Raw genomic sequence first — 24,760 nt, forward strand, 5'->3', positions numbered from 1 at the left:
AATTATGTACATGCTTGTTAAGCGTGAAGCTGCTAAAATTTTTCTTAAAATGCAACAAAGCAAAAAGTATGTTAAGATTTACCACTGTTAATATTTTTAATTTTACAAATATAGGTCTGCAGTGAGCTCTGGGATCATTCCCATCTAAAATTCTCATGGCCTTCTTTTGCGTGATCAAAACACTGTTTACGCCACTGGAGTTGCCCCAAAAGAGCAAACCATAAGCTATCGTGCTATGAAAAGATGCAAAATAAACCATTCTTAAGCTATCATTTGGTATGCATTGTTTAAGGTGTCTTAGAAGGTAAATAGCTCTATGCAACCATTTACACACATAGTCAACATGAGGATTCCAGGATAGCTTTGGATCAAGTATAATTCACAAAAGCTTCACCGTTTGGCTACTGTCATTATTTCCATGGTTACTAAAAGAAAAATAATTTTTTTTTTCTCTACATTCATCAGAAACATGTTGGCTCTGTGCCAGTTATTCGCCTGTATAAGTAAACTATCAATCAGTCTCTGTCTGCAAGGAAGCGATTGATAAGCGTGATGTGGCAAAAGTTGCATCATCAGCAAACATTATAGATTTCGAGCTTACACAAGAAACCAAGTCGTTTACCATAACTATGAATAGAAATGGGCCCAGCACCGACCTCTGTGGTACCCCGTACTTAACCTCAGAATATTCAGAAAACTTTCCATTTGAACAAACTGTTTGGTACCTTTCACTGAGGTATGACTTGAAAAGAGCTTGTTGACGGTCAATCACACCATACAATTCTAGTTTTTTCAGGAGTATGTCCTGATCGACACAGTCAAAGGCTTTTGATAGGTCACACAAGACGGCACCAGTGGATAATCCCACTACAAGGTTAGAATGGATGAAGGATATAAGCTTATCAACTGCATCGATCGTGGACCTCCCCGGCCTGAAACCAAACTGGCTAGTTCTAAAAATATTGCTTTGTTCAAAGAAAGTACTCACCTGACTTTTTATAACTACTTCAAAAATTTTGGAGAAGACAGAGACCAGGGAGATCGGTTTATAGCTGTCACATTCATTGCTGTTACCCTTCTTAAATATTGGAACAACCTTTGATACTTTTAAGTTTGGCTGGGAAATTGCTTTCCAAGAGACAATTATTTATACATATGGATAAGGGAATGGCAATTTCATGTATGACACTTTTTATAAGTACAGCGGACATACTGTAGATGTCACAACTTTTGGTTGACTTGAGCCTGGCCACTACACTCACAATATCACTAGGGCTGACTGTGAGCAGAAGTGTTTGTTGGCTGGATACTTCTCCTCACCTCTTCGACACTGGCAGTGAAGAACTTATTGAGGCTGTCTGCATCAGGGGCTGTGTGTGTAGCAGATGAGGCACCGGACCCCATTTTGATGACCTGCCATGCTGCTTTACATTTATTGCTAGCAGTTGCAATAAAGTTCTTGTTAAATTTCTTCTTAGCTTGACACAGGGCAATTTTGTAGTTTCTTAGCAATTTTATAGGAGTTTATATCACTCTCCAGGCCAGTTGTTTGGGAACGACGAAACAAGCACATCACTATGTTTTTAAGATTGTCCAGTTCAGGTGTATACCACTTAGCTCTTGTAGCCGGTTTTTTTGAAGGCTTAATTTTCTTTTCTGGCAAATGAATGTCCAACCAGTAGACAAAAGTTTGATGGAACCTATTATATGAAGTTTCTGAGTCCACATCAGATAGCATGCTTACCCAATCGAGTGTATCCAAGCAGCGTTTGAAATCTGCAAGAGCACCTAGTGGGAATGGGCGGTGTTTAATAGGCAAAATCTTTTGATTTTGTACATCATTGGTACACAGATTTGAATATGCAAGAAGTTCAATAATCATGAACTTATGATCAGAAATAGGCCAATCCAAAACCTCAGTCAGGTAAGATGAGGGAGTAAAATTGGTAGCAATATTATCAATACATGCTAGGCCTCTGGTAGGTTCATAGTTCGTGGAATACAAACCAGCAGAGCAAAGAATGTTATGCAGCACAGTAGTTTCCTTTGAATTTCCGCAGAGCTCGATGTTAAAATCTGCACAAATTAAAAGGTCACAATTTAATTTAGTCAGATATTCCAGTAGAGCCTCCAATTGATCAAAGAAAATTTTACTGTTACTTCCACTTGGCCTGTATTATTACGATTGTTTTAGGATAAAATAGTCTACCAGCACAGGCTTCAAAGTTCAGTTCTATATAGAACCTCTCAACATCAACCACACAGTATTTTATTGCATCACAGACAAACACAGCAGCACCACCATGAATCGAGTGACGCCTGCATTAAATCGAGGCTAATTTAAATCCCTTAAAATTATACAGGGTACTGTTGTAATGATTTAGCCAGTGTTCTACAAAACAATGGACTGAGAACATCTCAGTGGTCATCAAAGCTTCAATTTCCAGCACCTTGTTTGTTAGGCATTGCACATTGCCAAATGAGATTTTCCGATTAGCCCTACATTCTGAGTCAGAATTAAATTTAAACTCAGTTATAGGAGACACAGATCTCACACTGTTGTTTATATTGGATTTAAAGAGAACACAACTTTTTCTAAAAAATCTATATCCGCAGAGTTGGTCTTAGCCTCCTGTTGGCTTTGAGGGTTACGAGGGGGGCGGAACATTCTTACCAGAGCTCCTTCAGGCCAATGCTCTGAATTTAGAGCATCTTTAACTTTGTGCTCTAGCAACCCAATTTTATAGGATTTGTAGGTGTTATATTTAGACATCCACCCTTCAATAACCACTTTAGATCCTATGTCACATTTCACGTAATTTGAGAGTCTGTTTTCATCTACTTTAGTTGAAAGCCTAGAAATAAAAAGCCATTTATTTCTACTTACTGTGGGGATGTCAGCAGTCGATTTGGTACCAATAATTGCAGTAGACCTAGGCCTAGGCTTGTTTTGGTTAAGACCAACTTGTCTTTGGGCTTGGTTATTTTGCATCTTCTTCCTCCTAGATGAGACTAGTTGAAATTCAGCAGATTTTTTTTACTAATCTGCAAAGGTCTTGGTGCAGTTTCCTTGGGAGGTGCAAATACTTCAGAGTGTTTATATTATGAAACAAAAGATATGTATGCAAAAAATAACAATATAATAAAAACATGCTGAATAATCTAATGCTAAAGAACATAACGGATGTAAACAACCAAAATGAAGCTAGATGTCGTCTCGTTGCTTCAGACTGAGAATCAGCTGATATGGCTATGGCAATGCTGCAAGGTGTTAGGGGAAGTGGGGTGTGGTAATTCCCCATACAGCTGGCCTGCAATTATACTTATTCAAAATTTGCTTTTGTTCTTCAGATGTTTCAAGCCAGAAGTGAATACATGATCAATGCACAAACCTAATTTTGTTGTAGTAGGCATCCTAAAGGTTTTGTCCCTGACAATGGACCACAATTTATGTCAATTATAATAACTCATCTGATTACAGCATCATATGGCAAAGCTGAAATATATGTTTGGGCCTTCAAGGAGGGCATAAAGAAAACTTGGTTGAAAGAAAATAATAAATCTTTAGCTTTAAATTAAAATGCCTTACTATTTGCTTACTATATAATACTTATCACAATAGCAGAAAAACACCTACTGAATTACTTCATGGCTGTCAATCAAGAACTTCTCTTGGTCTCCAGCCTCCAAAACCCTGAAATGTCTACTATCAACAATCAGCAGTTTTTTCTTGGTTCTCTTGTATTTCTAAAATTCTTTAATATTAAGAACAAATGAAAGTTGGGTACAATATATTGTCATATGATGTACAGGAGGACAAGTTATAACCCAACATCAAAACCAACCTATGCCTATAAAAAACTTTTTATGAAAAAAAAGCTACAAAATTAATCAATGTGCGTTTAATGGGGAAGTCAGTAATCAAGTTCCAAAACCACAATCTAATATAGAAAGCTCATGATGAACATTCATTCATTAATATATAAACAATACGGATTACTTACAAGGTGACAGTGCTTTCGGTGCCTTGCTATTTCCCTCTACTACATTACGGGCAACAGGCTCGGGTAGTACCATACAACATTGTTATCCTACCACTTTAAACCTTCTCTATAATCCCGAAAACTAGCTATAATAATATTCTATGTCGGTGTTCATGAGCCTTAATTTATATTCTTTTGATCATTACAGTTCAAACAGTTTGTAAGTTATCTATGTAAACAGATCAAATTACTTTACATTTAATATGATATTTAGTATTTCTTTCTATTTTTTAATTGTGTATGGAAACAATTCTTTTTAAGGTGACTAATACTCTCTGAATTGTAATTTGACTTTATACCCTAAAAATTGCTAAACAGTACTATTTTATTTTATTTTTGATGAATGCCAAGTTTACACTTACCTAGTGACAAAGTCTTTTCTTTTGCCAAATTAAAAAATATGATTTTATTAAACATCTTTGCTATCAGTTTATTAGTCTTAATTCATGAGTCCTAATTCAACATGCAATTAGACTAACAGCATTTGCTTCATATATTCAATTTTTTTGTTTCTCCTTTATAACCACTACTGAAAAATATTGAGTTTTCAACAAAGCAACATTTTAGTAGGCGATTTATTTGGAGGCTGAAGTCAAAAACAAATTTTTCCCTCTGACAAGCCAAAACTTACACTATATTACCACACTTAATTTATTTGTAACTTTTATATCTGAACTGCAATTCAAACATAACATCCTACTTTGTTCTTTTGGGCCTTTACTGGAACAAACCTTTGTAAAATCGACTGGAATCAGTTAGTTAATCATTGTACTTATTATTTATGAATATAAGTAATTAAGTAAACTATATGTAATATCTCCCTTAGAAAGATGTATTCCAATGCCTACAATATGCTTAAAATCTTGACAGTAGTTGGTCTTTATATCCAAGAGGTGGTTTTGTATCTCGCCCAAGAGAAAGCAACAAAGATTTTACAACATACATAACCACAACATCAAAAATACATCAATGTGTCTCCTACCGAGACATAATTTCATACTGTATGAAAAACCAATATATATGAGGAAGAAAGTACACAACTGCCTTCCCCCGGAGTTGAGATCCAAGAAAGGATTAGGACTGAAGACAGCACAGATTTCCTGGCTTGTTAACCATATATTTTACACAATTGAGGAATTCCTACAGGACAGTATAAATGTACCAGTATCATTTTACAAATTCTACTTTGTAAGTTATACAGTTTGCTTTTAGGATCTATTGAATTATTTTGTAAGTATTATTAATGAATAAGTTAATAAAGATGATTTGATTTAATTTTGACTAATGTTTGTAGGAGATTGGTGAGTTGGTATTCTCCTTAATGGAAGTTGAGTTGTGCTATTACCAAAGACTATTTGACATATGCTAATTTTAAATCTTTGTACCATGTTTTGTTTCTTGTTGTTGACATTCTTTCCTGAAAACAATGTATGTTGAGTATTAAAAATACAAGCGAATGGATATATCTAAAAATACAAGCGAATGGATACATCTAGTATTTCCTTTGTATTTCCTAAGTTATAAATATAACAGACACTGCTGTCCAATTATCATGAACAATTGTCCATCAATGATCGTGATACCACTCACAATAGTTCTTGTTCCTATTTAGACAGGCAAGTTTTACAGTAGAACAAAAAGACAGCAAACTTTATTGCCAGTCTTTAAAGCAGCCATGAGAATATGCTGTTAATAACAGTAGGACTAAATACTGGGCAGATTTATAAATATATATATATATATATATATATATATATATATATATATATATATATATATATATACAGGGTGATTCATGAAGTTCTCCCCCACTTCTACAGCACATTGTACTAGTAAAAATAATGAAAAAATGTTATATAAACATAGGCCCCGAAAACGCTTCGTTAGCGAGTTACAGCTAGCGAAAGATTTCGCCTGAATTCCTGGGTAAAGAGTAAAATAAAGCCATACTGAACTTTTGGAAAGGTTAATTAAGTAAGAAATATCGTGGATTCTTATGTATATTTTTACCTGATAAAGCTAATAAAATAGGTTTCAGAACTGTACCTGTAGTAGTTTTTGAGGGATTCAGGGTTAAATGCAAAAAATTGGGGCACGAAACAATGTTTTTTTAAGTTTGATGTACAATAACTTTGTTAAATTGGTAATAAATACATAAAATCAACAAACATTAATTGTAGAGAATTTAATTCTGAGAAAATTGATATAATCAAAGTCTAAAATAAAACAGAAATAAGTACCAAAAAAATCTATTTTATTCAGTATAATACATTACTAGTTTTAAGCAAAATTAATCAGGTTGGGCCAACCGTACGAACTTTTTTATAATAGATGTTCGAAAATGAGGCCATCATTATCAATACATTTTGCAGCACGTTTGTGTATTGCTTTTGTTGCGTTATTGTTTACTAATCAATCGAAGTGCAGTTTTTTGTTTTTATTAATTTCTAAGTTGGTACTGCACGAATAACAGCTGATCAACAATGGTATTCTGTACTGTTACGTTAGAACTGTGTATTAGTGGTGTTTTGCAAGCTACAGCAGGAGATCGGGTTCTGTGAATCGTGTTATTAAATGCAATTTTTCTGTGAGTTATAATTCGATTGTTTATTCAGCGAAAAAATGCCTTACTTATTTACATCAGAGGAATACGCTGATATTGGTTTTTATTTTGGGTTACTGTAATGGTAATGCTAGAGCTGCTGTAGAAGAATATGAACTACGTTACCCTAATAGGAGGATTCCAGATACCAAAACAATTTCAGGAACTTTTCGTACTCTTCGGGAAACAGGATCACTACCAAGTACTAGAACCAATTATGAACGAGCTGTCCAACTTGATGATGATAATTGTTATTAATGCTGTTCATCGCAGTCCAGGTGTAAGTACACGACGTATTTCTAGGCGGATAGGAGTTTCGCAGTCAACGGTGTGGAGGTCACTTAATCGAAACAAATTTTATCCGTTTCATAAACAAAAGGTTCAACATCTACAGCTAGGGGATGGTCCGCTTCGCTTGGAGTTTTTGCAACTTTTTGAATATTAATAATCAACTTACAAGCGTATTTTGTTTACGGATGAGGCACAATTCACTCGGGATGGTGTCAATAACTTGCACAATGAACACTCATAGGCAGAAGAAAATCCACATGAGGTAGTGGAACAGAACTTTCAACACCGATTTAGCGTCAATGTCTGGTGTGGCCTTTTGCACAATCGGCTGATTGGACCTTTCCATATTACCTGGACGCCTAAAGGCTGAGTTCTATTTGCATTTCCTTCAAGAATAGTTGCCGCAGCTGTTAGAGAATGTTCCTTTACATCTCAGACAAAATTTGTACTTCCAGCATGACGGAGCACCTCCCCACTTTTCACGTGCCGTTTCTGCTTACTTTAAATCATCAATTTCCTAAACACTGGATTGGTCGTGGAGGGCCTCACCCTTGGCCACCAAGATTACCAGATCTATCTCCATTGGATTATTGCATCTGGGGATGGATGAAAGACAAAAGTGAATTTCTCGTGATGAAATTAATTGCCGTATTATGGATTCGGCTGTGCAGATACAGGGAAGTCCTGAAAAAATTAAGAAACGCAACAAAAAGCAATACACAAACGTGCTGCAAAATGTATTGATAATGATGGCTCATTTTCGAACATCTATTATAAAAAAGTTCGTACGGTTGGCCCAACCTGATTAATTTTGCTTAAAACTAGTAATGTATTATACTGAATAAAATAGATTTTTTTGGTACTTATTTCTGTTTTATTTTAGACTTTGATTATATCAATTTTCTCAGAATTAAATTCTCTACAATTAATGTTTGTTGATTTTATGTATTTATTACCAATTTAACCAAAGTTATTGTACATCAAACTTAAAAAAAACATTGTTTCGTGCCCCAATTTTTTGCATTTAACCCTGAATCCCTCAAAAACTACTACAGGTACAGTTCTGAAACCTATTTTATTAGCTTTATCAGGTAAAAATACATAAGAATCCACGATATTTCTTACTTAATTAACCTTTCCAAAAGTTCAGTATGGCTTTATTTTACTCTTTACCCAGGAATTCAGGCGAAATCTTTCGCTAGCTGTAACTCGCTAACGAAGCGTTTTCGGGCTATGTCTTATATAACATTTTTTTCATTATTTTTACTAGTACAATGTGCTGTAGAAGTGGGGGGAGAACTTCATGAATCACCCTGTATATATATATATATATATATACAGGGTGTATATTATGTCTGGAAAAACACCCAAATATATCCTTTAATAATTTAAATATAAATTTGAAACCTCTTACAATCGTGATAGAGATTGGGCATCTACTTTTTGGAACAATGTTTTGTTATGTCACACCAACGGGGGACGTCCTGCGAGGGTATCGTGAATATTCTTAATGGAAGCCTATACCTTGTGATACATAATTTTTAAAGGTAATAGCTTACTGAATTGAATGCCACAAACCGCATCTCAAAGGAATTATTCTATCAGAAAAATAGAGCATTTTTAGTATTGAAAAATTTACTGATGTTCAACAATGTAATTTTTAACATGGTTCTTGCCACAAAATGTGTTACACTAATTTTTTTAGCATTTTTTTAAATGTTCAATTAAATCAAACAAAAATTTCATTTTAAGCTGGTTCTATTAGCACAAATTTGCCAGTTTTTCTTACAGTACAATTATGGAAATACTTATGTTATTGATTTTCTAATTACAAATAAAAAATAATGTATGCTGTTAGAAAAGTCTTACAACAAACGTTTTACCTGCATTTGGTGTCAAAGCAATTGTTTCGAACTGTGTTCCTTCTACGGTTTGACAATGAGCCAATCTTGTGTAAAATGATTCGACAGAGTTGCCTAACCATTTCTTCAGTTATCAAAGCCAATCTCCTCTATAATCCTGTTTCTTAGGTCTTCCAAATTATGAGGCTTTCTTTCTATAAACATTGGATTTTAAATGACCCCATAGGAAATAATCGATTGGTGACAAATCCGGAGATCTTGGAGGCCATTCGATTTCTCCTCTTCGGCCAATCCATTTATGAGGAAAACCTTAAATCCAAATACTCTCTTACCTGTCTCCCATAATGGGGTGGAGCACCATCCTGCTGAAACCATACATTTATCAAAGTATTCTCCTGATGCAATTTGAATAGCTGGGATTATTTCATTTTGGAAGCATATTGTAGTAAAGTTCGGCATTTAAATTTCCATTGATGAAAAAGGGTCCACACAATTTTGTTACCTAAAATTCCACACCATAATCAGTTTTTGTGGTTGCTGTGAATGGGACTCAGTAATCCATGTGGGTTTTCACTAGCCCAGTAACGGCAATTGGTGCCTGTTAACATTGCCATTTTAGGAAAAAGTTGCCTCATCAGAAAATAGTATGTTGGTCAGAAAATCTCTATTGTCATCACATTTTGCGCATCACAGGTTCACAAAACTCAACTCTTCTGTCGTAATCATCCTCACTTAACCTTAACTGTTGGACTAAATGAACTTTAAATGGTTTGTATTTATTAATTTTCAAAAATCTTACTCACAGACATAGGGTGCATATCATGTTGCTGTGCAGCTTTTCTGAGCGATGTATGTGGGTCTTCAATAAAATGTTTGCAAAACATCTAGTGCATGTTCTTCATCTGTTGCAGATTGTATCCCTACCCGACTTTGTGCCGATTACGTACACTCCCTGTCATTTCAAAACGCTCAATAGTTTTTTGATATTGTTGAAACACTAATGGGATTCCTTTCTGGGAAAGTGTCAGTAAACAAATTACAAACTTCCCGATAAGATTCTTTGACGATCGCCATATCCTCGCATCATCAACAGAGTAATTCGTTCTCTTTCAGACAATTCCATTAAAATGCCAAATAAAAACTGAACTACTGTAATTAGATAAACTTGTTGACAGCAATGCTTCAGAGACACTGATTAACTCGACAGGAATGATATGACCTTTGTCCATTTGTTTGTAATTCCCAAGCTTAGACCTGTCTAGTGAAAGCTCCATGCTCAACAAACTGAAACCTGTAGACCAGATGATTAATAACACAATAATGTTTCTCATAGGTTAGTGACCTTTGTCTCTTTAAAACCTTCCTGCTGACTGGAAAAACACCAAGTACAGATTCGTAAGTAATCAGAGAAAGTGACTCATAAGTTTTATTCATTGTAATATAAAACTGGTAAATTTGTACTAATGAAACCAGCTTAAAAATAAATTTGTTTTATTTTATTTTAATTGAACATTTAAAAAATGCTAAAAAATTTAGTGTAACACATTTTTGTGGCAAGAACCATGTTAAAATTACATTGTTGAACATCAGTAAATTTTCAATACTAAAAATGCTCTATTTTCTGATAGAATAATTCCTTTGAGATGCGGTTTGTGGCATTCAATTCAGTAAGCTATTACCTTTAACATTATGTATCACAAGGTATAGGCTTCCATTAAGAATATTCACGATACCCTCGGCAGGACGTCCCCCCGTTGGTGTGACATAACAAAACATTGTTCCAAAAAGTAGATGCCCAATCTCTATCACGATTGTAAGAGGTTTCAAATTTATATTTAAATTATTAAAGGATATATTTGGGTGTTTCCAGACATAATAACATGTAAATATTACTGTATATATATATATAAACAATAGAAGAAAGACTAACATAATATTTCGACTTTTATGTCGGTTTCAAAAAGGTACAAAAAGTGTATAAAATGTAAAGAATTTAAAAGTAAAATTAAAAAAAAATATAAATATATATATATATTCATTAAATTTGTATAAATGGCAATAGCCGAATTTAATTTATTTCAATAAACATTGTATCGCAAAAAGTACTTGCTCCGCCGGGACTATATATATATGTATACATGTACATATATATATACATATATATATATATATGTACTCACATTTAATTTGACATTTTTTATTTTGGAGATTACAGTTCTACACAAAAACTTGAAGTACGGTACCTTGTTTAAAGATTAAAAAATATTGATGAGGCACATTTTTTTCCAAAGCCAATTTCTGTGTGACTGTATAGAGAGGGCAAATAAAAAGAAAACTTATGAATAAAGCAGAACTTTATTAAAATGATTAACGTACATTACAATTATTACAATAGTCTTAATACTAATAGTTGGCAGTGTTACAGCACTTTGTATACTAGTAAACTAACAAGTATGACTATACAAATAGTCACCAAACATACTTAAACACTTATTAATAACATTATTGTCAGTGATGATGGTACAATAGTACTGTCTTGTCAATTGTTTATTTATTACATAGCAAGATTTATTCCTCTTCTTCCTCTCCTCTAACCTCCTCGCAACGGTCCTCTAAATCATCCTGAAAACAGAAAATGTTATGTTTTGAAACTAGTTTGCTTTGCATTTAAATGACTAAATGTATCAATTTCAGATGATTATTATGAAATTAATGAACCATGAATTTGATTTTTGTAAATACTTAAGTAAGATCTTCTCTATATACTACAACTATATGTATGCTCGGCAAATCTATCCCACAAGGTATGAAATAACTTCAATCACTCATATTATTTATTCCTCATCAGAACTCACAAAATAATCATTGAATACTTTTCATTTGTAGAGAACCTATGAAATTTTAAAACACATGTAAGTTTAAAGAGCAAGAAATCTTTGAAAAGTAAACCCAAAGACTCCATGAAAATTAATCATAGTAATCATAGACTCCAAGTCTATGTCCATAGTCGCCAAATCATAGTACTTACTTTAACATTACACAGCACTATTTCATTCTTCTGATAAAGCTCCAGTGAGTTAAAAATTAAGATTTTAATGTTTAAAGCGTAATATTCTGCTGGTTGAAGACTTTTCTTATTCAGAACAAAAAGTACAAGTACAATAAATTTGAAATTTCAATGTTTTTGTAACATCTAATGGTGGTGGACTAGTGATTGGAGATGTTTTGACATATAAAAGTACTTAGGGATTATACTTGGAAAATAAAGATACAACATTTTTGATAGCCAGAGCTTAATATCTCATAGTCGACTATGATGTGCAATGGAGAAATAAGAGTGGAGATATCTCAACAGAGCTTAGTTGCACAAAATATATGGCCATGATGGCTTTTATCAATAAGCATATATACTGTAATTGCTGATGCGTTTACCACAGTGGAAGTTCCTGTAATTTGGCTGAAATCCTTGCATATTGACTGATATGTAACATGCATATGATAAAAACTCAATGAGTTCGCAAAATGTAGAGGTGTGATTTTCCAAATGACAGAAAAACATTCTAGGTTATGGGAGATCTGCTCATTTGTCATAGTTAATTGACAAATTAGTGAGAAAATCGAAAAGAATATTATCAGTAGAAGACAGTTTATTTTGATTCTATAGTAGAAAATTTTAGTAATAACCAAGACCTTGGTGATGTTTAAAAAGTCCTTTGCTGACAATGATAAAGTGAAAGCAAAAATATCCTTCTATAGCATTATTTTACCATTACAATCCAATATGAGATTACAGCATTTCCAATTTGCTGTTGACAAAACTATAAAAGGTAATAAATCATTGCAAGTGTTAGTGTAGACCTAATTGTGAGTGTTTTGTACCATTGTAGCAGTAATATTTCCAATGTTTCCATCACCCAAAATCATCTTTGAAGAGTGGTTTCCAATTTTTAAATGGAAACACTAAAGAGTTTGTGTGTAAATCTACATGACAACCACTTATTATTGTCAGTATTACCTCTTCTAACCCAAGGCACTTGGCCCACTCAGTGAGAGTGATGCGGTGATCATCATCCACATCGCAGGAGTCGAGGAATGGAGCAATACAGTGCTCCAGAGACATCAAAGGTGCTCTGATAGGGAACAGCTCATGTCTTGACACACTCCTAGTAACATATCAAACAAGTTAAACTTTAGCAAAAATGCTCATAAAACATCTAATTTGTTGTTCATGAGATTTAATTTATCCTTCTGAGAATATTGATTTAATAGAAACATGCTGTTAACGTTAAATTTCCATACATTGTTGCTACTACTTTATTCACCCTCTTTTCTTAATGTCAGTAAACAAAATGACAATGACAACTAATACAAAATACCTATACTTATTTGCATCCATGACTTTTATTCCTTCCTGGATCTATTTATTATTACAAAACTTTAATATTGATTCAGCTGGAATTTGGCATAGAAGTTTTGTCCAAAAAAACTAAATTTTTTTGTGAATATGCACGGTGTATCTGATTTTATGCATACTATATGCACGTTAAAAACTAAAAGAAACACATTTAGTTTCAAGTAAGAAAACATGTACAGAAGACACACAAGATTGACTATGAGTATTATTTTTTAATGTATTACACAATTTTTGCAGCATTAAAATAACTGTTTTTAGTAAAGATTGTATAGATTTTATAACTGTTTGGTGATATTCATGAAAGGAAGTTTTTGAGTGAAATATAATTGTTTATTTACTATAAATTATAGTAAAAATTTTACTTCCGACGACCAAACAGGAGTTTAGGGTTTGAGTCCATATTTTCATAGCTCTCTTTACATGAGTGGTTTCAAATACACAAATATAAATCAAGAAATTAACCTATGAAGTTATGATCTGTAATTTAGTTTCTCCAATGTAAAGTTAAATAAAAAATAGGTCTAGGAACATTTATGTCAGATGGAAGGTGAGTAGAATAGATAGCATGAAATACTTAAAATAATATCACGTAATGAATTGGCTCAATATGAGATTTTCAAGATATACAAAACCTTCACAGACCTTAAAGTAATGATTGTCATCTAACCTGTCATGAGGATGGCCGTCTAAGTCACACCACTTCCACACGGCAGCATTGCTCCATCGTCGGGTCAGATTGGTCTCCGCCTCCCTTTCCAGCTTCAGGTAGTGAGGGGACAATTCCTGTCGGTCAGCCAGATCTCGCATGATGTTGAACAGCCAATCACGCATCCTTCGTGGGAAGTCTGTCATCTCCTCCTCCTGGCAAACCTGTACATATGGATGAACTTAGATGATATATAAACAACAGATACACATTAGTATTAACTTTATTATATTTAATAAACTCTGATAGTAATAACGAAAGTAGTAATAACTCATTTGGATTATACATAAGTATAGCTTTATGTATTTAAAGTCATGAAAATGAAGCAAAATATTAAACTGGATAGTAATATATACAAATTAACACACAGAACTTGCTACTACCACACGTTATTTCTGCCACACAATATCTACAAGGCAAAGTCTCTTCTCAGGTGAGGTCTGCAAAGGTCTTAAACTAAGGAATAAAGATTAGAAAATAATATTGGATAATTACACTATACTGGATTCAAAGAGTGTTGATAGTGATGTCCCACCCACAAGTGATGAAACATTTATTAACAATATAAGAGTTGGCGTTGCTGTTGACCACATGTGAATCGGCCTGTCACCATCTAACGTTTCATGTACAATCAATAAATTTAGGCTATATTGGGTAAATCATCAACCAACAAGAAATTCTTTCTGCCATGATAATGTCTATACAAAAATTAATAACGAATCATTTATATCTACATTAATTGATCAGGATTTAATCAGACCATGCCAGTGTTCTAGTTACGTTTAGTTTGGCAAAAGAGTTGGAAAAAAAGATATCGAGCAAACATTAAGTAAAAGGTTAGTGTCTAATGAAAGATTATCAATCCTTAAAGAAAATCTTTTAAATAATGTTGACTGGACTAAACTGTATGAGCTGGATGATGTTGACGTAGTGTTCAGTCTTTTTTGGATAGGTACTCTGTTGCCATTGTTTAACCACCTCTATCCCAGGGTTAAAATCAATAACAGCAAAAATATATCTAAGCATAAATACTTTTTAAGTGGTTTACACCTGAGTTGAAAGCAAAGAGAAGGTATTTACTGATTTTGTATGATAAATGGAAGTTAAGTTTTAATCCAACGGATAAAGATAGAATTAAGAAATTTTAAAAATGTTACAGGAAAGCCTTACTTCAGTGAAGCGAAAATAGCTGCAAACAATTCTCTCATAATTAATGTTCAAAACAAATGTAAAATGGCATGAAATATAACAAAATAAGATTTTGTTGTAAATTGCTCTAACAATCTTCAAAAAGTACCACTCTCTCCTGATAGGTTAAACAATTATTTTGTTAGCGTACTAAGAAATAATAGCTCAAATATCTCTGTACTTGATATTAATTTCATGGATCTGTTGAAAAATTACACTCTTTCAGAATAATTACCTCTGAAATTTAAATGGTTTATAATTGTTGCTGGTGGGATCATGAGTATAGTTGGTAAACTTAGTAATTATCAGGGAGAAGATATATAGGATGTCTAATTATATAGTTTAAAAAATAATTGCTGGGATCATAGAACTTTTAACTAACTTAATGCTAGTTGCCACAAATGTATCTAGAGAACATGTTGACTGTATAGTTGTAGAACCTCACTTATCGGATCACGCAGGGATTTTGGCAAAGTTTGGTTGTTTTAACCCAAAATTAAATAAATGGTAATAAGGAAGTAAAATATGTTAGAAACCTTTCATATAATGCCACTTTAAATCTTAGGGAAAATTTAAAAGCTGTAGACTGGTCACATATTGGCAATTTTTCAGAGGTTGATCAAGCCTGTGATTACTTTATTGCTAATGTGACAAACTCTCTCAATGAGTTTTGTAAAGTGAAGCAGATTAAAACTAACGCTTTGAAAATCCCACACCATAAATGGTTTACATCAGAGTTAAGAAAATTTAGAGAGTTTGTGGTTGGCCTTTATGATAGGTTCAAAAGTAGCAAGGGTACACTTAATGAAAATTACCATAAGAAGGAATATTTAGGAGCTTTAAAAGAGTACAGGTCCAAAATTAAGCAAGAAAAAATAAAGTCAAATGAAAACTATATACAAAATGCCACAAATAAATGTAAAGCAGCCTGGAATGTAATAAAAGCAGAAACTAACCCTGGCAATAACAATAAATATGATCAGGCAGCAGGCATTCAATGTGATACATTTAATGACTATTTTGTTAATTTAGTAAGTAATCTAGACATAGGTAGTGGTTTAAACACTGGTGTATTGGAAAACAATGCAATAGAACTTACAAATAATTATGTCTTGAATTCTAATAGGGCAATAGAGATCTTTAGTTGGAAAGAAATTGTAGATAGTGACATTTTAAAATTGGTATCAAACCTGAGCTCATCAAGGAGCGAGGACTATTACGGGATATCTAACAAAGTGGTAAAGGACATCATAGACATAATTTTAAGACCTCTCACCTTTATTTTTAATATGATTCTGGAACAAGGTAAATATCCAAAAGCTTTTAAGATAAGTAAAGTTACACCCATTTATAAAAAAGGAGATAAACTTAATCCATCAAGTTATCGCCCAATTTCCTTGATACCAATATTTAGTAAAATTTTAGAAGGGTGTATAAAAATGCAACTAAATCTTTTCTTTGTACAAAATAATTTGTTCTGCGATCAACAATTTGGATTCATCTCTGGACGTAGTACTGTAAAAGCTGTAGAAAGAGTAGTGGAAAAAATTCTTTTAAATTTTGAAAGGAAGTTTCTGACGTCTGCAACACTGATAGATTTGTCAAAGGCCTTTGACTGTATTTCTCATGAATTAATAGTGAAAAAATTGTTTTGTTATGGTATTAAGAATAATGAACTAAATCTTTTCAAATCATTCCTTAGTTATAGAGAGCAGATGGTTGTACAAGGGCAAGACAAATCTAATTTTAGAGAAATAAAAGTGGGTGTCCCGCAAGGTTCAGTGTTAGGACCTTTACTCTTCGTTATTGCCATCAATGACTTAGCTTTTAATACACCGTGTACAACAATATTGTACGCTGACGATACCACTCTCTTAAATTTTGATCAAAGTCTTGATGAACTTGTTAAGTTAGAAAACCAGGCAGTTAAAAGGGCATTAGATTGGTTTGAGGCTAATAAACTTATGGTAAACAACAGCAAAACTGAAAACATAATTTTCTCTTTGAATCACACAATATATAAAGACATTAAGCCTGTAAAGCTTTTGGGAATGTATCTAGATAGTAGGTTAAGCTGGGATTATCACATTGAAGAACTGTGTAAAAAACTGGCAAGGGTAACCTATCTTTTGAGAAGGTTAAAAAACTGTGTATCAAGAAATATGCTAATTATGGCCTACTATGCATTTTTTCAATCTCATTTGCGTTATGGCATAACCCTATGGGGTAACTCTTGTAATTCCGAAAAAGTTTTTGTATGGCAAAAAAAAGCCCTTAGGATAATAAAAAATGTTGAACCTAGGGCGTCGTGTGTAGAAATTTTTAAAGAACTAGAAGTAATGACCCTTTATAATTTATATATATATATTGCTGTTTAATTGGTGTTAAAGAGAGTCTTGAGTTGTTTAAAGTACGGCAGGAAGTACATAGATATCCAACTAGATCAAATTATTTTTTAGAATTGCCTCAAATAAAATTAGAGAAAACCAATAGAAGTCACATTAAAATGAAACTTAAATTTTTTAACAAATTACCTGAAAAGGCATGGACTGTACCCCTGCAAAGTTTTAAAAAAATAACAGAAAGGTGGTTTAAACAAAATGTTTTTTATTCAGTGAATGATTTTTTGAACTGTGATATTAGTAGCCTAAGATTTTAAATTATTTATTCATTTATTTATGGTATTTTTAACTGTGTGTAGATTCAACTTTTAAACCCTACATTAACTTTAGTAAATAATTTATGTACTTAGTTTAGTTTATTTATTGACTGTCATATTTATTCAATTGACCTACATGATAAATATGTGCCTAATATGTATTTTTTTTAAGGTTTAAATGCTATGATCATTGTAGATAATTAGCTATGACTTTGTCAATTGCATTTCTATGGATTGCCTAACGACAATAAAAACCTTGAATCTTGAATCTAGAGTAGGGTAACTTTCCAAACTGTCTGAATTCAGCTAAGGTTACCCCTATTTAAAAAAAGTAGACATGAGCTAACTCGAAAACTACCTTTCTACTGCGATTGTGCCAATTTTTAGTAAAATTGTTGAATCTTGTATGCTAACTCAGTTATTTGATTACTTTGTAGATAGAAAATGTTGTATAATTTTCAATTTGAGTTTAGACCTAAACTTTCTTCTGGAATGGCTGTTGAAACTGTAGTTGATGTAATTTTAAAAGTGTTTTAAAGATAAGTTAGTAATAGGAAGTAGTTTAATAGATCTAAGCAAGGCTTTTAACAATGTTAACCACAGTATGTTGGTAAAAAAATTATATTCTGGTATAAGGGGCAAGGAGTTACATAAATATAAAAATTACCTTTTTAATAGGAAGCAGATGGTTAAAGTTAATAATACTGAGTCTGGTTATCTTAATGTTACTGCAGGGGTTCCCCAGGGCTCTGGTTTTGAATCATGAATCTTGAATCATACCAATGAAGAGGCACATTACTCCCAATACTATAGTAGACGTAAATATAAAACTACAAATTACTTATTAAATTTCTCTGTACTGTTTCCATCAGCTTTTGACATCCAAACAGGTAAAAGTTTTTTTTAAACTGCATTCTTTTTGACAAACAGCAAAAATGTCAATGTTTTATCTTTCTTGATTATACACTTTTTTCAAATACTTCTGTTAAATAATTTTTAATGCTTGGTAGAATTGATAGTTTCAAGTAAATTTAAAATACTTACATTAATATGAGAATTGTGTTGCAATAATTAAGTACAAATCATGAGACTCATACATTCGTTAAATCTATCCTCAGCCCTTACAGAAATAGTTGTCACAAACTAGAGGAGAAGTTAACAATGAACTCACTGGCATATCTCGGCATTGGCCGTAGTAGTCTATTTGGATGTGGTCATACTCCTCCTTGGTACACTTCTCATTTTCCTCGTCACAATAGCACTGCATCTGGTAGACCTCGCAGTCTGAACCCCAGGTCTCGTTGTGGTTTGTGCACACCTGCATAGACATCATCACTGCTTATTACGTCAACTTCAATATGAACGTGTTAAGCTTGTAAACTGTCATTACTTAATGAGATTATTTATAAATAACATTACTTTCTAATTCAATTATTGAATTTATTATGAGTTAAATTAGTTTTAAATGTTTAAAAAAAGAAGACCATAAAAATGTTATAACTAAAAGTAGCGTACTTAAGCTTTACTTTGGGATGACCAATGTCGCTGCAGTCTTCTGCACAACTTAAATGGCAAAAAGTTCAAGTAAATTTATTTTAACTCTGATTTTTGTTACAGATCAGCAGTCCAGATTGCTTGGCTGAAATCCAAACCCTTATTTATTATGAAACTGATGAATGACAAATAAATTGATGAATTTTAGTTTTATTGGACTGACTATTTTATTATTCAGCACTAATTTGCCACTATAAACAATTCCTTTGTAAGTGTGAAATGTTGGCAAATAAGACAAATTTGGAAATAACGCATAACTTTTTTCTCTAACAAACTAAACATTATATTTTACCATTAATATACTAGCAGAAAGCACTGATAAGTAAACCCAAAAATCATTTCAAATTCAATGGTTTCTCTACTGCATTTTATGCAATAAAAATTAAATACTTTTTCAAAAGAGAATTTTACACTAATGTAAGTTTATGATGTTCATAAACATTTAACACTTTAGCTGCCGTGTCATGCCAACCGATCCAACATCCAAGAGGTTGTTGATACAGCTTGTTGGGTGAAGAAGCCTGATAGCTGGTAGTCATTTTTATTAGCTTCCCAATTGTGCTGCACTCTGATTAATCTAGATGAAACTACTTGAACTAGAAAGAGTAGAACATTTCACAGAACATTGTCTTTTTTGATAATGTGTATTTTCTGTGGATTAACCAAGATTGAAAGATATTACACTATTGATCCTATATTTCGGGCCACTTTATCCAGTAAATATAGTGTTAATTTATATCACACATAGATACTAACATACAAAATGTTGTTCTATTGGGTTTTTAGAAAATAAAAACAGAATTTTTTTAATGGGAGGTGTTCATAAATTATAGTTTAACACAATGTCATCCATACCTACAAAACTCCAGTGGTTATAGCCAAGAGAGATTTTAGTTATTGATACAATGTCCAACAAAATGCATTTTATTAGGACATTGCATCATGCATTTGACAACAAAATTTTAAAATTGTAAGATCGACAATGGTAAATAAACAGGTGGCTTTGCATGTTCCTAACATAATCAATAAATTGACAAAATAAGTAAATAATAATGAACTTTACCTTCCTGCGAGGGTCGCTCTCCAAGGGACAAGAAGGGATGCAAGGACATTCAGCTTCTCCGTCATCATTCAGCACACAAACCCTTCCAGCACCACAGTGTTTGTGGAGACATGGGTCTGTCAACAATATCAGTTGCAAATTTGATTATTATAATTTAATTTTTCTGATTAGTGTTCTTGAATTAAGGAAAGCCGTCTCAAAAATCTAACAGATTAAATAGTTTTCCATTGAATATACATAGTATCTAAAAATGTATACAAGAATTTAGAAACCTTCATTGACTTTTTGATAAATTAAACCAGCTAATAACTCATCAAGTAACTTTATTAGAGTATAACTTAATGTAGCCCTCTAATTTTATACGTGATCAACCTAGCTGACATTCAGTTGTCTTTTGTTTAAGTAGTTTTGATATGTTATTGGGGAAAAATTGTGATAATCTACTGAAGAATTAGAATGTTCAATAGATCCAAAAAGTAGTGGTTAATGGAACACAAGAATAATAATTATAAGGATTTGTGACAAGTTTAAATTCCATCATACAGTGAAAATTATGCATAAGAAATACACCATTCATACCAGATGAAAATCTCTGCAGCCAAAATGATATTGTGATACAGCTTTTACATGACCACCAAAAGAAATCTCTGCCAATGATAATGTAAGACAAGTATTTAAACTATATTTATGAGTTACTGGAAACTATACATTATATGACTTTAAATTTACTAAATAAAAACAATCTAGACAAGAGTTATTTGTGAATGATTTCACCATAATATGTAATGAATAATTTGCTTGTTTGGTTAAAATAAGTGTAATTTTAAATCAATTGATTAATAATATGAATATGATTGATATAATACGAATTTACTGGGCAACACCAGTGCACACATAGTTGAACACTGCCTAATAAACTTTTCTGGTCTAACAGAATGAATTGGTATAGCCTATGATTATAAAAATTATATCATTATAAACTATTTATGGTGGTTGTATTGAACATCAATAGGCTTAAAACAACCACCAGTGGTATCATGTATCCATGTATTCTTCTTTGCTATAGTTTAAAATATATGTATATAATTTAGGACTGTATAAATACTAAGTTAGCTTTAACCCTTTCCGGCCCAGGCAGCAGTATATTGCCGCCATAGATCGTGTCTGAAAAGTGCCAGGCGGCAAAATATTGCTGTCGGTGACATATGTGATAAGCGCCAGGCGGCAATATATTGCCTCATTGATATTCGTCGTTTTCTTAAATAAATACGACATCTAATCATTAAAGTTTTATATTTTTTTATTCCTAGTATATTTTTAGATAATTAATATGAATATAATTTTTATTTTGGAGGTCTATGCATTTTTATTTTGTAATTGTCACGTGACATTATCAGCTGACTCGATCTTTCATTGTTAATTCTTTATGCTTTAGTTTTAGTGTAATCGTATTATTGTATACTGGATTCTTCTTCATTATTTTATTTTGTGGTTCTAAATATTAGTAGTTTTAGTTGTTGCGTGCTTAGCTATTGTGTGTAGTAGTTACAATGACTGACAATTTGTGATCTCACAGGAGTGAAATTGTAAATAGCACATTTGTAGATAGAAAAAGTATAAATAAATTTTAAATAAAATTGGTAAATATTTCTTGGTAAATAGTGTTTTTTAACTGTATTGAAACTGTTTATGGATCCTACAATCATCTGTTTACCGGTACATCCATAATGTGAATATTTATTTTAAGTTTCTTCCAATGTAAGAGTCAGTTGCTTTAACACTTATAAAATCTTGCGAAGTACAATTATGCGTATTTATACAAAATGTTTTTTTTTTTTTTTTTTTTTTTTTTTTTTTTATAAGGGGCGAAAAACGCAGCGGTTATCATCGCCCTCAAGAGAAAAATTGGCACCTACTCGTATTTGGTTGGTGTCAATTAGGCAAACATAGATTACATTCTATAATAAAAAATATAAATAGGAATCAAGGCAAGTAGGTGAGTAAATAATTTTAAATAACCTTATAACTAGATAACAATACATGTAACAAGGGAAAGACTGTAGAGAGGGTCTATAATCCATATAGGAGCTAAAAATATAAATAGAACATAAATAAGGACAAGGTACATAACATTAATTAAATAAACTGTAAAACTTAACAAATTTTACTGCTACCAAGGTAGCTGTAAAGGGCTAATTTGGCAGCTGTCATAAATAAAAATTAAATAATAAAAATTAATAAATATTAACAACAATTAATAATCGGAATAGATAAACTTAACACAATACTATATTTTGTTTATCAGCGTTTTATCCATTGAATAAGCATGTTTTTATTTTATTATTATAATGCATGCAATATTTTACTTCTTTACTACATAGTGATTTTTTTTCTTTGTTTTGTAACAGGGCGGAAAGTTCCACGTAACGTTTGGAACTTCGTCCGGAGCTCCAAAGGATCCTCAGTCGTGTCATCATCATTGATGGACAGTTGAGATGACTTAGATGATGACGTGTTAGGGTTCCTAACAGGTACTTTTTGACCTGTTATCGACTTTAGTTTGAATATTCTTCTTAAGCTTTTTCTGACAATTTCTTTCTCTCTTCTAAACTTAAGGCAGGTTTCAAATTTTGCTGAACTTTATCTCTATACGTAAGACCTCCTGGTGAAGGTTTAACATAAGACTGTGCATTAGGTTTAGAAGAGGTCTGAACGTCTCGGGGAGATTTACTGGGCAAGACCACAGACTGTTCCCCAGCACCTGCGGCGAGGTGCTGAACCAGAGCAGCCACCTGCTCAGTCAATGCACGCACCATACCCTCCAAGACTGTACATGAGGAACACTGTGCAGTCTGAACAGGGACAGATACAGCTTCAGAGTAGGAAACTCCTTTTTTTTGGAGTTGGGGCGACCCTCCTCCTGTACTCTTTACCGCGCCTCGTTAAATGAAAGCTTTTCGATAGTCCATAATTTTTAATATTTCTTTTTCTTCTTTAAAGATGTTACACTCTCTTGAGTATGCCGGATGTTTTCCCTTGCAATTGATGCATCGCGTCTCATTTTTGCACCCCTCCTTTTGGTGTCCTTCATCACCACAGCGGGAACATGTCTCCGGGTTCGAAACACACTTTTACTGGAGTGCCCGAAACCTCTGACAGCGGAAACACCGCTGGGGGTTTTTAAAGTACGGCCGCACAGACAAAGACATATAACCGGCTTTGATGGTTTCTTGGCGGATGGGGTTTTGCAAAGTTTAAAATAAGACCCGGGGTAGGAACCTTTTACCCCGTTTTCGGTCCCGAACAATCCTGACCACATCAGTCACCATCTCGCACTGCAGCTCAACCTTTATTTCCTCTTCACTGCAGTCCATAAGGTCTCGACAGAAAACGATTCCCTTGGAAAGAGTTCAGAGAGGCATGAGGCTGGACAGTAATCGCTACCTGGTCAAAAAAACTCGTCATTTTAAGGAACTTTCTTGGATTGGATGCAATTTGCAGCCTCCAACAGGATAGTTCCATTCCTCAGCTTCCTTATAGATTTAGGTTGCCCTCCACAGGCTACTAAAGATTTGTGGATAAGGAACGGCTCACCTTAGTCAAAGTCTTTCCATCTTCCTTATGACTTAGCACAAGAAATAAGGGAGTAGGAATATTTATCTCATCGTCGGTTTGTTCTTTTTCCATTTTTTCTTTGCTTGTTTTTGATCTAGCTCACATTCTGAGTCAGACAACTGCCGTTTCTTCTCTAGATCACTTTGATCTCTAGTTACTACGCTTCGCCCTAGTTTTTGGGGTGGTGGTTTCAGTTTCCATAAGTATTTTAACCAGCGCATCGTGTGTAAGGGTGCAGGCCGAGATACACCGGGAACGGGCACGCCCTCGATAAAACTGGGTCCCGTGGGGAGCCCAGGTTAATCTACCCCAGATCCCCCGGGGCCCGGTGTTGACTCGTTTAACCAGGCTGGGTATACTCGCACGGCCTGGGCTCGCACGTTTGCAAGCAGGAGCTCCGACACTCCTGCTCAATACACACTTCCTGACCAAGAACATCGAAGTGGCTGGCTTCTGAACCAGTACATGACTTACGCCTCGGCAGAGACAAGCTCACATCCAGCTCTCACCGACACCAGATAGGGCACCTAGTGCCGGCTTAAGCACTCCCAGCGAGCCATGCACTGGAACGGCTCGAACAGAGCGGGTACTAATAGACCCTGGAGGGGGATTGGGTAGGAATTAAGGAAATGGTTAGGTGGGTGTGGGCAGTTTAACGTCATACCCAGGACGGAATATACAAAATGTGTCATAAAAAATGTATTTATGAGAGAAATAACACAACATTTTGTATGGTTGTTCCTTTCTAAATGTATAATATAAT

General features: G+C 33.5%; 1 protein-coding gene across 1 annotated transcript in view; it reads right to left on the minus strand.

The window, feature by feature from the left end:
• Positions 1 to 11,134: 11,134 nt before the first annotated feature.
• Positions 11,135 to 24,760, minus strand: part of LOC124359112 (SPARC-like) — a 37,023-nt gene continuing 23,397 nt past the window's right edge. The window contains exons 4-8 of the mRNA XM_046811566.1: positions 20,383 to 20,498; positions 18,937 to 19,083; positions 13,880 to 14,082; positions 12,814 to 12,961; positions 11,135 to 11,420 (exon numbers count right to left, since the gene is read on the minus strand). Coding sequence (XP_046667522.1) covers positions 11,367 to 11,420; positions 12,814 to 12,961; positions 13,880 to 14,082; positions 18,937 to 19,083; positions 20,383 to 20,498 — 668 coding nt within the window. The 3' untranslated portion in view covers positions 11,135 to 11,366. The remainder of the gene's footprint in view (positions 11,421 to 12,813; positions 12,962 to 13,879; positions 14,083 to 18,936; positions 19,084 to 20,382; positions 20,499 to 24,760) is intronic.

Source organism: Homalodisca vitripennis, chromosome 4, assembly GCF_021130785.1.
Source record: "Homalodisca vitripennis isolate AUS2020 chromosome 4, UT_GWSS_2.1, whole genome shotgun sequence".
In the NCBI taxonomy this organism is placed as follows: Eukaryota; Metazoa; Arthropoda; class Insecta; order Hemiptera; family Cicadellidae; genus Homalodisca; species Homalodisca vitripennis.